The 13,870-nt window shown below is 46.1% G+C and overlaps 1 protein-coding gene and 1 long non-coding RNA gene across 4 annotated transcripts; one reads left to right on the top strand and one right to left on the bottom strand.

Annotated features, from left to right (window-relative positions):
* Positions 1-1,937: 1,937 nt before the first annotated feature.
* Positions 1,938-10,253, bottom strand: klhl18 (kelch-like family member 18). 2 transcript variants are annotated; one of them, XR_003410838.2, is made up of 13 exons: positions 10,070-10,253; positions 8,602-8,732; positions 8,271-8,411; positions 7,984-8,182; positions 7,464-7,624; positions 6,881-7,017; positions 6,401-6,623; positions 5,626-5,730; positions 5,429-5,540; positions 4,545-5,252; positions 2,801-2,956; positions 2,627-2,686; positions 1,938-2,378 (listed from the first exon to the last, which is right to left on the bottom strand). XR_003410838.2 is itself a non-coding variant. In XM_027012840.2 (10 exons), exons 1-10 carry the CDS (start codon positions 10,196-10,198, stop codon positions 4,866-4,868), a joined length of 1,725 nt encoding a protein of 574 aa, XP_026868641.2. In that variant the 5' UTR covers positions 10,199-10,253; the 3' UTR covers positions 3,087-4,865. The 2 variants fall into 2 exon arrangements, 1 of the variants encoding a protein (XP_026868641.2); XM_027012840.2 differs by lacking the exons at positions 1,938-2,378; positions 2,627-2,686; positions 2,801-2,956 and having other exon boundaries at positions 3,087-5,252.
* Positions 9,406-13,758, top strand: LOC113579086. Of its 2 annotated transcripts, XR_003410827.2 has the most exons (4): positions 9,406-9,440; positions 11,011-12,299; positions 12,406-12,862; positions 12,973-13,758. It is a non-coding gene; the product is annotated as an uncharacterized LOC113579086 (long non-coding RNA). The 2 variants fall into 2 exon arrangements; XR_004777105.1 differs by having other exon boundaries at positions 12,406-13,758.
* Positions 13,759-13,870: the final 112 nt, after the last annotated feature.

Genomic DNA, 13,870 nt, shown 5'->3' with positions numbered 1-13,870 from the left:
AGTAACGTGTGTGTGTGATCACTAGGTCGAGAGTGTAAGCAGTAACGTGTGTGTGTGATCACTAGGTCGAGAGTGTAAGCAGTAACGTGTGTGTGTGATCACTAGGTCGAGAGTGTAAGCAGTAACGTGTGTGTGCGTGTGTGTGATCACTAGGTTGAGAGTGTAAGCAGTAACGTGTGCGCGTGTGTGATCACTAGGTTGAGAGTGTAAGCAGTAACGCGTGTGTGTGTGATCACTAGGTTGAGAGTGTAAGCAGTAACGTGTGTGTGTGTATGTGATCACTAGGTTGAGAGTGTAAGCAGTAACGTGTGTGTGTGTGTGTGCGTGTGTGATCACTAGGTTGAGAGTGTAAGCAGTAACGTGTGTGTGTGTGTGTGTGTGTGTGTGTGATCACTAGGTTGAGAGCGGTAAGTTCACTCAAGTGGACTGTGAGTTGATGAGTTTGAAGGTCAAACACAGCGAGGCCAGAACAGATCCACAGATCTGGAGACACTGAGAGCCCTGGTAAAAAAGTTCAGTGCATGTCATCAGACTGGAGGAGTCCTCATGATGCTGAGAGCTTTGCACCAGTAATCAACAATCCAGAATCACATGAAGTCCTCATACATGTTGTTGTATTTGTACGTGACAAGACTCTCCGATCTGCTCTCAGATGGCTGGCTTCACGTGTCCAGCTGTGTCCCTGTGGTGCAGAAACGTGGCCTGGAGAATCTGAGTGACGCCAAGCACCGACATCGAAAACCAGAACATCAGCTCCGTGACCGGGAAGCTGAGCTTGCAGCATGTGTGCCGAAATCATGCAGCAGCAGCACGACTGCTAGATCCGGCTCAACAGCGAGGTGATTTTGGAGCTAGAGATCCTGGACGCTGAGGAGGACAGATACCAGCCTTCATAGTGAGGCAGTGAGCTGTTACTAACCCCCCGTCTAATGTCAAAGACATAACCCCCCCTCACTGAAAGAGAAGGTTTGCCATTATTGCTCTAACTGTTGTTCCTGAAATTGCTTTTCAAAACTTGCCATTTTTTAGCTGATTAAAAATCTTGTGAAATTATAATGAACCAAGAGTCAGGCTGTGACTCCAATGCCAGCAGCTGAAAGCAATAAAATTGACATTTCTACCAAATTGCTGCGTCCTCAACCTCCTGAATTTAAAAACCTTTTTCATTGCCAACATCAAAATTTAGTCACGCTTTGATCTCACCCAACTGGCTCTAAATTGAATCGACTCAATTAATGACCGTTGCTTTGTCGCCCTCTACAGGCGCCCAGGTGTATTCGCAGAGCAAGGAGGAACAGCTGCTCCTCCACCGCGTTTTAAGCAGCCGAGCACCGTACCGCCTGAAGGTACCACAGCTTCGCTCCCTTACAGACGCGTAAAAGGGGAATAAAGTTGTCATTCTCTTATACTGCCTCAGTTTGGCTTCCACCTGTGATTACCAAGGTAATTTTAATTTCTTCCCTCAGGTTCTAAACAGAAACACAAGTCTGACTCGTCCTACACCGCAACTGCACACATTTCTAAAGCTCGTTTTGCACTTCTTTACTCTATTGAGTGTAGACTGCATAGATACAAGAGTTTACAAGTTTAGAAACTAATAAAACTCTTTAAATTGAATACTTGTAATTTAAATAAAAGCATATTGTGTAAATAGAGTGTGAGTGAGTGTGTGTGTGTGTCACTGGAAGAAATTATTTATTTATTTATTTATTTATTTTTTGAGCAGGGTTACTGAAATTTTCTCTTCGTGCAGCAGACTATTTTGGTATTTGGTCTCATTCATCCCATTGTGTGAGAAAAACAGACCAAAATGAGAAGCAACTGGTAGGCTTAGGTGGGCTGGGAGAATAATGGACTTTAGTCCGGTGCTGCACCCAGACACACCATAATAACACTCCACACCTCTAATGACCCACCTGTGTGCCACGCTCGCACGTCATCCCATAATCCATGTCATCATTCAACCATTTAGGAAGTCCCCAAATTACAGTGCAGTAACGTTTGAGGTGCACTGAAAAACACGGTTCTTTCACAAAAACTGAAATAGGCAAGTTTATTCATCAAAGCTGAAACCAAGCAGGATGAGGGCCTACATATGTATAAAACAGGTAAAAAAAAAAAAAAAAAAAAAAAAGTCAGTCAACATACATTTCCCCAATTTAGTTTAAAAAATGAAATAAATACAATAAGTGTTATGGCTGTGGTCTAGTTGGGTCTCCTATGATGGAGAAGCAACCAGCACAGAAGCGGACAGGGACCTTTGGGATGACAGAGACCTCTCTCCTGAGCCGTGGGCTCTCGGACGGCGCTCTCCTGAGCCGTGGGCTCTCGGACGGCGCTCTCCTGAGCCGTGGGCTCTCGGACGGCTTGCTCCCACTCTGTAGGGGAGCAGGTGCAGCGTTAGGGACAAATCCCTGTGCCAACCCCAACACTTCACATCTCTCAGCACGCAATTAGCACTGACCCCTGCATCATCGTCTAGAGAGGCCCACCAAGGAGAAGGTTCCTACAGTATTTCAGCTGTAACGTATCCTCAGGGTGAGGGCTAAATATGTTTTGAAGAATAATTTCTTTCCTGATAAAAATTCTATCTTGATGAACATTTTATATCGTCTTCCACACTTACCTGAATGTCATCTTCAGGTCCTCTCTCCATGCAGTCTGACTGGACTCCTGCCTGAGACGACTGGAACATGTGGAGTGCAAGAAATCAGATAATTTCACCATTTTTTTTAATTTTTTTTTTTAAATAAAACCCATCATTTTAAGAAAATCTAAATAACTAAAGTAATGAACCTACCAGCTGCAGCCGGTCGACTGGGCCAGCAAGTGCAGAGCAGGTGAACACACAGAGAAGAAGGACAAACACCGCCGCCTTCATGCTGATGGGTTTCTGTCCGGTCAGTGGTAGCGTTGTGCCTGCGGCAGCCAAGTCCACCCCATAAAACCACCAGCTCTGGACAGGGGGCGGAGCCCAGCACTGATGTCATTTTTGCACCTCTCTGTCTCAAAGGCCACGAATAAGCCAGCAAATCACATAGCCAAACACGTTTGTCTCCTCCTCAAAAATAAGAAAGGCACTCGTGTCCATTAAACAAACAAACAAATCCCAAGATTTATTTAAAGACATTTAGGAATGATTTGTGAAGCGAATAAGTCCATTACAAGATTTCAGTCACAAGCCTAAAGATCCTTCAATTTAAACAGGAGAGCAGACACCATCTCGGAGCCCAACCCTGCCGGAGCGCGAGCAACCCAGAGGTAGATGAAGACAGGAAAGAGCAGAGACCCACAACCATGTGATCCTCTGTTCACAGATCACACATCTACAAAGTGTTCCACTTGATTATTAATTGACACAATTTTGAGAATTATCAAACTATTATGTACAATGCTATAAAAAAGACCAAAAAAACAACTGAAAATAAATAAAAACTCTGTGGTCTAGAAATCATAAGTAATAATAAAAAATACTGCACGATGACTGAATGTTACAACACATACCGTTATAAAACATCTGGAGGAGCAGAGACTCTCACCAAAGTCAACGTTCACAGTCAGAAATCCCAACGTTTACATCGGTTACTTGCAGTCAGACAGTTTTGCAGAGGGACGTGACCAGTGCTGGACAATCGTCCCCCACTACCACCACAGGACTCACGGCACACTGAACAGAGAGACTACTCTAATTATACTGGTCTTCACATGCCCTCAGTTTTATCTCTTTTTGGTATCAATGTTTTGATTTCTATCCATGTGGCCAACGAACAGAAACGTAGCGCGCGGTCTATGAGGTAAGTCCGGCCAATCATCGGTCAGAACGCTTCTCCCCCACTAGGGGGCACCGGAGCGTCTGTGTGCAAGCTGCAGGATCTCATGGGAACCCAAGGCTGGTGGCAGCAGGCACCAAACAGACATGGCCTGGACAAGGAGTCCCGCATCCTAAACCGAGTCGAGTCAGAACTTTATCCACGTGACTGCTGCTCGGGCTATGGCACGTGCAGTGCAAGCGCTCACGCAGTTGCATGGCAGTTACGTCGCAACGTTCAGTACACAAAACATCCTAAACATGTACACAACACATTAGAAAACAGAGAAAATTAAAATGGTCACGTATCTAAAATATGAGATTGTTATACTACACATCATTAGATCCTCCCAATTCAAATATATAAATTTGCTCATCGTAAACTTTCAGTGGTTAACTTTCATTTTCTTCTAAATACTAAATAAGATTCCAGTTTAGGAGTTAATTTTATCCCCCAAAAATTAGACTTTCTTCCATCATCACTTATATGTCTCGATCTCTCACACACACACACGCACGCACCCACACCAGAAGAAGTATATACAGCAGCACACACTACACATGTTTAACAGAATTAAAGTGGTCCATATCCCAGCTGTGTACGCAACACTCTTAGCACAAAGGCTCCAATACAAAAAAGTGTCAGTCAGTCATGTTTGACACAGCAAGCTGCTTTCCAGATGTAAAAAAACTTTAACCGTTTTTCAATTCTGTATTTTTTTCCTTCCAAACACACCTTCCCTCCTTCGTTCTTCTCTGCCTCCCTCTCCGTGATCACGATAACTCTGCCAACGACTGCAGTGGGCACCCACACACGCCCACGCCCTAAAGGAAAGGGTCTGATGTTTTTACTTTGACATTTTGGTTTTAAATAAGAGCAGTAGTACACGGACATTGGCTTGGCTTTCCTGTTTTTAAGGCTTTTCTGTAACAACAGAGCCAAGAACGTAACATCTCAAACAAAAACGCTCGGACCTAGGGCGAGACATGGTGACGATGAGCCCGCCACCAAACGTCGCCACACGGCGAGAACGTAAAACCTCAAACATTTCCCAGGCTATGCGGGCTGGAGAGGCACACAGCCCACCCCAACACCTCCCTCGTGGCAGCTCATAGGTGCCATGAATGTCCAGCGGCTGATCTCAGGGTCATACACCTCCACCGAGTTGAGGTTGGACTGTCCGTCGTAGCCTCCCACGGCGTACAGGCGGCCGCGAGCGGCCACCAGGGAGACGCGGCTGCGCCGTGTGTTCATGGCCACCAGCTGACTCCACTGGTCCGTCATGGAGCTGTAGATCTCGGCGCCACTCAGGAAGGCGGAGCCGTCGTAGCCGCCCACCACGTAGAGCTGGCTGCCCAGGGAGGACGCGCCGTGACGACAGCGCTTGTTCATCATGGGAGTTGAGGGGTGCCACAGGGCTGTGTGCTGGTTGTAGTACTCCACCTGGTGGACGGCAGCAGCAAACACAGCTACAAAGCGTTAAAATATTCCAACCTCTTCCAAACAAGCTGAACATTTGAGAAAGTAAAAATCAAACTTCTGTTACCGACATGGACAATTTAACAACCTCCACATTTCACCTGCAGCGTTCTGCTGTAGTGTGATGTTCTCTCACTAACCGTGTTGAAGATCTGTAGACCGTCATGGCCACCGGAAACAAATATCCTTCCCTCGAAAACAGTCACACCTGCAGCGCTGCGACTCGCGCTCATCTCTGTCACAATAGTCCACCTGGGCCAGGACAACACACACACAGTCAAATTATGGCACATTTATTCCAGTGTTATAAAACCTCCATACAGATGACATAACCCACCTGTCGGTTTCGGGGGAGTAACACTCCACGGAACAGAGTGAGGATTTGCCATCATAACCGCCGCACACGTATATGTGCCCATCCACTACCACGGTGCCCATCGCACTGCACACACAGGAAGGAGGAGGGTAGTGATGGAGTTAGTGTACAGACGCATCATTGTACAGTCCTAGAACGGAAACCTCTCCCCAATAACACCATACTGTTCTTAAATACATCACAAAATCAACAAATGTTTGGGCTTTTGGTCCAACATGAGGCAACACACCACCTATTCCTGCACTTTCACCTTTCTGTGGATGCCTTGCAGACAGACATCAGGCTAAAGTCGGCAACACACCACAGCCACTTCGCAGGCAGGCAATCCAGCGAAATGTCCGCTGAAGTGTTGAATTCTGATCAGCGGTTTGGACAAGGACACTCACTGTGTCTCTTTGAAAGGACTCAGACATGGAGGTTTGACAATGTCTCCCCTGAACAACACAACCTGCCCCAATTACAGCTACAGCTTTGAGCTGAACTACATCCAGCAAAGTCTGGGTGAAAGACCTCTGTCCATCATGTGAATCTGATATTCAAATGAGTTATATTCAAAGCTTAAAAGGGTTATGCAAATTAGGAAGGCTTTTGGACCACGGCTCTGCACTCTTTTGTAATTTCTGAATAATAAACCATTCAATATCTTTGATGATCAAAATTTGTTTTTAAAGCTTCCGGAGCGGCTACACTGCGCGGGATTGAACTCTAACAGGAAGAGGATGGTCTGAAGTTCCACCTGCGCTGGCTGTTCATGCTGGCGACTCTGTTCCACGCGTCTGTCTCTGGATTGTAGACCTCGACCGTGCTGAGCCGAGACTGCCCATCATAGCCGCCAATGGCGTAAAGCAGCCCGTTGACCACAGCCACGCCCACTCGGCTCCGGGCCGTGCTCATTGGTTGACAGCGCTCCCAGCAGTTACCAACTGGGTCAAAAACTTCTACGACGTTTAACGAATCACCTGGGTGTTGTGCGGCAGATCAGAAAAAGAAATTCACTCTATGAAATTCAACTGTGTGATCGGTAAACACCACAAGGGTCAGTTAGCTGATGCTCTGGGACATCCTTTGTAGAGTAACATTTACAGAGAGCCCTAAAGTAAAATCTGTTTTCTTTGTTTATTAAAGTCTCTCACCAGAGATGCGTTACTCAACCTGTATGTATTTAACTCTAAAGACATTCAGGTATGTGTTGGGGTGCGGAGTGCAGGGGTCGCACCGGCTCCGTTGAGGCCTCCGACGGCGTAGATGAGCCCTGTGATGGACGTGCAGCACCTCTGCCGGGTCTTGTAGGCGGGAAGGCGAGGCCGCCTCTCTGGCATTAGATGGTAATCCTTCGCTTCATCCACCAAATCCCTGTTCAGAGAGAAACACAAACAGCTGGAACCACACACACGCTGGGTCACGCCACCTGTGTGTGTGTGTGTGTGTGACATCAGCTTACAGCTACAGAACACATCCAGCTGTTCAACCAGCATCAGTACCATCTGATATAGAGTTACACACACATACAAAGGCCCTGTCATGTGGTGATGCATTTATTTAAAGTATATAGTCCATCACATCTCCCAGACCTTGATGCCACACACACACACACACACAGACTAAACAGTCCGCAAAGCACTTCTAGTCTTTTATACTATGTTTATTTCATGTTCTTTTTCATTTAAGTAGTTTATTCCCTATTCTGTGTGCTGTGTATCTGTAAATAGTCCGGTGTGTCTGTCGGATATGTTACACAGCCGGGCTGTGGGTGGGTGGGCAGCGCAAGCCTGTAGGGCTGTGGGTGGGTGGCAGCAGACCTGCATTTGTGGCAGCAGCGCACCAGCTCATCCTGCTGCACGCGGTCGGCCAGGAACTGGGGGCGGCACAGGGGCAGCCGGGTTTTAGAGAGCAGCTCAGGCAGGCAGGACTGGCGGTCTTCCCGCTGGTGCCGCACCCACGCCAGCACGGACTCAAACACCTGCACAGCAGACCAGAGGAAAAGACGCCCTGCCCTGAAAACGCTGCCCTCATCCGACAGTCTGGATCTAGAGCGCTCAAGACAGGCCGCGAGAAGCACGTGAGGACCATTTTGACATGACACTGCGTGGAGTCGGGGAGAAGGAGCCTAAAGCATAATCATAAACTCATCAGACATGAGACAGCATGTGCTGCACGACGAACATACATGGAGAGAAATATAAACGAATGTATGATCTACCGCTCAGAGGTACGAAGGCAGAGAATTAAAGACATGGCCCTGTCAGACACACATGCAAGCGCGCTCCTCCACACTCGCACATCAGATTGCAGAGAGCAAACCATAGCGGACCCCCAGACCTGCTCCTCGGCCTTGACGTTGAGCTCATCGCAGCCCACCAGCTCCAGCACCTCCTCGGGACGCAGGCTCAGGAACTCCTCCGACACGGACACCTCCATGAAGTGCTGGTGCACGAAGCTGTTGGCAGCGTCGTACAGCGTGGTGCACATCATGGTCTCTGCAAACTGCCGCACGCCCAGACAGTTCTTCGGGTGTAGCCTGCGGCAAGAAACACGAGGCCAAGGGGTTAAACGTGCGCATTTGCGTCTGGCAGTGTCATCACGGCGGAGGAGGAAAAGGAGCGTACCTCTCTTGGAGAAAGGAGCAGCAGGCATCCTTGACGTTCTGGAGCTGCAGGAAGCTGGCCCCGATCAGAAGGCCCTGCACGTTCTGCTGGTCTATGGCTATGTGTCCATTGTAGGCAAAATTGATCAGAGCTTCAAGTGCGCTTTGAAAGGGAATAAAGCAGAGCAGAAACAGGTCGATACACTGCCACTGATACCAAAACCCGACACTGCTGTGTGTCTAATCTACAGACGCAGAATAAAACACACTGGAGAAAATTCCTTTCTCCATTCAGTGGCACATGGAGTTTATTCCCGCTCTGGGAAGCCTAAGCGAGGCATCAAGAGCGTTACCTGGGATCCATGCCCTGCATGACGATCTCATCCTGTTTACATTCCACCATGTCGTTGGTGAACATGGCATGGAAGTACGGAATAGATGCAGCCAGAACTATCCTGTGGGCACTGAACTTGTGCTCGCCCACCTGCAACACACACACACACACTATTTACTCTTCCCCTCCAAGCATTCATCAAGCCCAGAAATGTACTGATAATAAAAGATTTAAAGCAATTGTGCTTTAGGTCACCAGAAACCTCAAAATGCAAATCAAAATGCAAAACAGACACACTGCTGCTTTGAACTGTGGAGAACTTGTGCGACGCTGTTCAACTGAATGCACATGTTGAGAACTGTACTGAGGGGATATTGAGGGCAGTTTTAGAAGCCACCAGTCAATAGTACTGGACTGGAATATCTACCTTTCCAATACCAGACTGTAAACCCAGTAAAGGTTATTTACAGCACAGAGAACCATTCACAGAAAGAGACTGACAAAAATAAAACTACACTTACCATTCAAATCTTACAAATCATGTATTTAGTACTCGTAAAGAAGCTTTGTGCCAATGTCTGTTGTAAAATGACTATAAATAAATAGAACTTTATGCTTTGACTCTCTGAAATCTCTCCTGCACAAAACATGGACTTGTCAACCTGCCCCGGTATACAAACGCTGTACACACAGCACTCCCTCGCCTTCTGAGTCCAGTCCGATCCTCGGCGATTAATGGCGATGTTACTCCTCTCCCTGAAATAGCGCGAGGGTCCAGACGGCTGCAGCACAGGTGAGCTGAGCTCGAGCGAGACGGGCCTCAGGATGAATCACGCGCTTGGCCCACACATGGGGCTCGTGAGTACAGCAGCTGTAGCACGCAGGGGCGGAGGAGAGAGTGGCTTATCACCATTCCCCTCGGCACTGGGGGCACTGGGAGCACTGGGAGCAAGCTATGAGTTGGAAACCTGGCAACTAAAACCTGTCAGGCGCCCCGGGGAACGGAGCTGTAACCGAGCTGACCGGGGGACGACGGCTCCTCATGCCCGTTAGACACTTGGCCACTTAACTGTTAGCGTTATGTTTTTAACTAACTAAATAAAACTGCTCAGCTATCTGACAATACCAGATTACAACGTCGTGTATAGATATACACTCAAGAGGGTTAACCTTGTTAGTAAGCACGTTAGAGTTGCGTTAGCTTAGCTAGGCTAGCTGGTTAGTTTGAGCACTCGGATCACCTCAAATAAGTGAGTATTAGTTAAATGTCACTGTCAGTGCTATTTATCACCTTTTCATGAGCTACCCTTGAAAGATATCGATCTATAACACTGACAACCGTTTACCAGATGTTTATTTATTCACTACAGAGCAGATGAGGAGGACCTGCTGCGCTAGTTAGCTGTTAGCATAGCTAAACTACCTTAGCTGGCAGGTTAGCAAGTAGTCAAACCTCCGGAAAACTGTTTCGGACAGACTATTAGTACCTTTAGGGTGACATCGCAAAGTTTCCCCTGTCGTCGGATCTCCTCCATGACCGAATATCCACGAGTTGGTAAATCGTGGACAGAAAAATGCATCAAGTCTTCTAGTTCTTCGAATATCATGTCACCCATCGTTACTGAGGGAAGGGAAACTAATTAGAAAACGCGGTATAACACAGACGTTTGAGCTACGACGGACTCCATATCCGGAGTAACGATAGAGTAACCGGCAAAAACCAAACGAGCGAAGCGTGGCGCTGCCTCTCCCGCCAGAGTGAAACATTACATTAATAATGACTTTGCAGTGAAAGTCCCAAATATCCTATGTTGTCGCACATCTTTAGTTCCCTGTCTAATAGGATAGTCACGTCGGATTAACGCTGCATTTGTGCTGAGACATTAAACTGCGCGACCCAGTTGTTGGGGATTAGGCTATATCAGAGGGATTATTTCAGAGCTAGAGGGAGAAGTGGATGTTTTATTGCCCCCACACTTGATTATGAAAATATACCCTAAATAAGAATTACATAGATGATAACTAGTTGCCATTAATTAATTAAAGTACATCTCTCTTAATTGTAATCACACATGAGGTTGAATGCACATATGTTTGCAGACTTGCTCTATGTAGAAAGACAATTGCATAAGTAAATAAAGACACAAATACATGGGACCTGAGAGGCCTGAGTCTGGCTGTGTGAGAGTACGAATGGGTGTGAGGACAGATCAGAAATTGCCAAAGAACTTCAGTTATAGTCAGCCTCTAACTCACATTTTAGTTAAAAAAGCTCTTATATGTCCCTGTGACATGGCAGACTGCTGAAGAATTCTGCACTAATGTGTTTCAGTGGTTAGAAGTGTTTGGATACAGATGATTTTCATTTGGCATCAATGCACCTTCCTGCTGCTTCTAAATCTGACTGATTCTCTCATGGATGTAACAGTGGGAAGGACGGCGACTTTGCTGGTGCCACAGGAGGTGTGGGGGGGCGCCCACCGTCTGAACACGTCTGTCTGCCACAGGAGGTGTGAGGGGGCTCCCACCATCTGAACACGTCTGTCTGCCACAGGAGGTGTGGGGGGCGCCCACCGTCTGAACACTTCTGTCTTCCACGGGAGGTGTGATGATAATAACTGTGGATTATTCTATGTGGCTACAGCAGGTTGACATTCCCTTTGGCAAAGCCCACATCTAAGATGATGTCATCTTAGATGCTTCTTAGATGCTGCCCAAATACACATGGTCAACAGAAACGAACAGCAATGTTTTAAACCAAAGCTTGTTTATTCTGGTCAACATTGGGTGGTCAAAATAAATAATTTTGTAACGGAGTTACCGTTCTTTTAAAGTACTGAATAAACTGAGTCACTTTCAACCAATAAACTACTTCTTTTTTAAACAAACGTATTCAACACTTTCAGACTGATTAATAATTTAAAGGTACGCATATGCCATTCTGTAATCTGCCATACAATAATGGCCCATCATGATTATTCTAAATCGACTCCCAAACACCTGCACACCAGGATGGTATACACTAGGATTAACATGTAAAATGTTATCTTAAATGGTTCATGATAATCACATTTGTGTCAAATCACATTTAGTTTGCATGACATGACCCTCACTGCATAAAAAGGCATTAGGTTTTAATATGTGAAAGTGTAGTGTGTGTGCGTATGTGACTTTGTCTGATCTGTTACACCTCGTGACCTCCTGATCCAAGCATGCTGCAAGTTGATCCTTCATGCTAACCCTCCAGCATTCAGACGTCAATGCTGCAGTTAGAGAACTGCCCTCCTGGGTTGCATTTGCCTTTTGTTCTTGTGTCCAGCATTTCCTCTGTCTGGTCACAGTCCTTTCTTTTGTTTCTGTTTCCATACTGAGGTGATTGTTTTATTAAACATTCATTATGATATTCACTGACTATCCTTAGAGACTGAGGTTTTTTTCTGTAGAAATTGAAATGTGGTCTCTCTTGTTGCTACCAAAATATAGTCCCTTGTGAGTACAAAAATGTACTCACAACTGTACAGAAATAGAAGCGCTGAATTTAGAGTCAAATAAACTGTCAGAAGTCATGGGGTCATGAGTCAATACGGAGCGATCTTCCCAGAAGGAGGCCACACCGTGTCCTTCATTTTAAACAGCTTGAAGCAATTGCACCAAACTAAAGTGATTGGATATGTACATAAAGCTGCTTGAAAGGTGAAAACTGGTGAAACTAAGAAGGTAGAGTGTGAGGTTCTGGGCTCATGCGTGTCTGCGTCTTCGTCTGACTGTGTGTCTGTCTGAGTCTGCGTCTGCTAAAGAATGACGGGTTTACTGTCTGTTCTAGTCATCTTCTCTGGGACTACTGAGGACGTGACAGAGCATCACTTCACCAAAGGCCCAGAGCGTCACCTGCTCAGCACTCAGTGCACTCCTGCCTTTTGTTTTTCTGCCACTGTTTGAGGACAACATTAGTTCTCATTGAAGGTGTAAGATACACTCTGACCTTTTCTCTTCTTTAGAATTTCGTTCAGTATTTCATTTTTACGTTTATTAATTTTCTCGACTCTCCACCAGAGTGGTGCAACAGAGACAGAGCACACACAGATGGTTCACACTTACACACGTCTGTCACCGGTCCATCTGCATCTGATTGTGAATGCCACAATAATGCGATCGTCATAGCCACTGTTCCAGAGCCGTGAGCAGGACTCTACACGTCCATGAAGAACTCTATCGGGGGCCGACCACGTCTGGACCAACAACAGGCGACCACAGCATGTTGTCCAGACAAACCTCATACTGTGAGAAAGAGAAAACACAAGAGAGAATGTCAGACAGAAAGCATAGGACTCCATGTGATAAATAACCCCATTAAAACATTTTAATTCAGTCAATTCTCTTTTTTCTTTAGTCAATTTTGGTCCAGATCCAAGGAGGACAGCTACTTTGCTTTGTGTGGCTGAAGACAAAGGTAGGCATGGCACAGGTGATACAGGTGAGCACAAGGAAGCCCCACCACCTGCGGACACAGCAGAGCTGTAACCTCGTCATGTACAGGCAGGCTAGTGGACAAGGACCCAGGGAGACTTCACAGGACGACACGTACCAGCCTGGTCACTGAGAAAGACCAGCGGGAGTGTGAATCACTGTTTATGTTAAACCTCTGTTTCCTCCACAGGTACAGTAGTCTGGCACTTAGCTAATACCTCAATGGCAATGTTTCTATTGCCTGCTGGGTTTGGCATCAGCATTTACCATCGAATTCACCGTTAACTTCCACATGCACAAACATTGTGATTTTTTCGTGCCAAACTGGATCCAGAGAGTGCAGTGAAAGTGAAAAATTGAAGAATGTTGTATTTGTAAATGCTGGTGTATGTAAACACGTCCAAAAGGGTTTTTAACCTGCAGAGGGCGCCAAAGATTGGAAACAACGTAGAAGGTTTCTCAATAGGCATTGAGTTCAAACATTCTGTAATCCTTTCTGTCATGGTGTTGTCTGGCACTGACTCTTATTAGACGTGTGACACTTGTGTGACACAATGCACACATTTTTTTTTTCTCCCCAGAAGAAAATATCCTGTGACTAATGTCTCCGGAAACGGAGATTGAGAAATAAATCAGTTATTCTACCACACCCTGTGGACACATACGATACAGTGAATTATCTTCAAAGGCTACTACTCGTTATTTAAAAATAAAAAACGGATGCAGTATATGAAATAAATAATTTGTTGCATTGATTGATTGATTGATTGACTGACCGACAGACCTACCCACCTTACCAAAAACACGAGAATGTAACATTT

The sequence above is a fragment of the Electrophorus electricus genome, chromosome 18 (assembly GCF_013358815.1).
Source record: "Electrophorus electricus isolate fEleEle1 chromosome 18, fEleEle1.pri, whole genome shotgun sequence".
Taxonomy (NCBI): domain Eukaryota; kingdom Metazoa; phylum Chordata; class Actinopteri; order Gymnotiformes; family Gymnotidae; genus Electrophorus; species Electrophorus electricus.
This window is presented reverse-complemented; position numbering and strand designations above follow the sequence as displayed.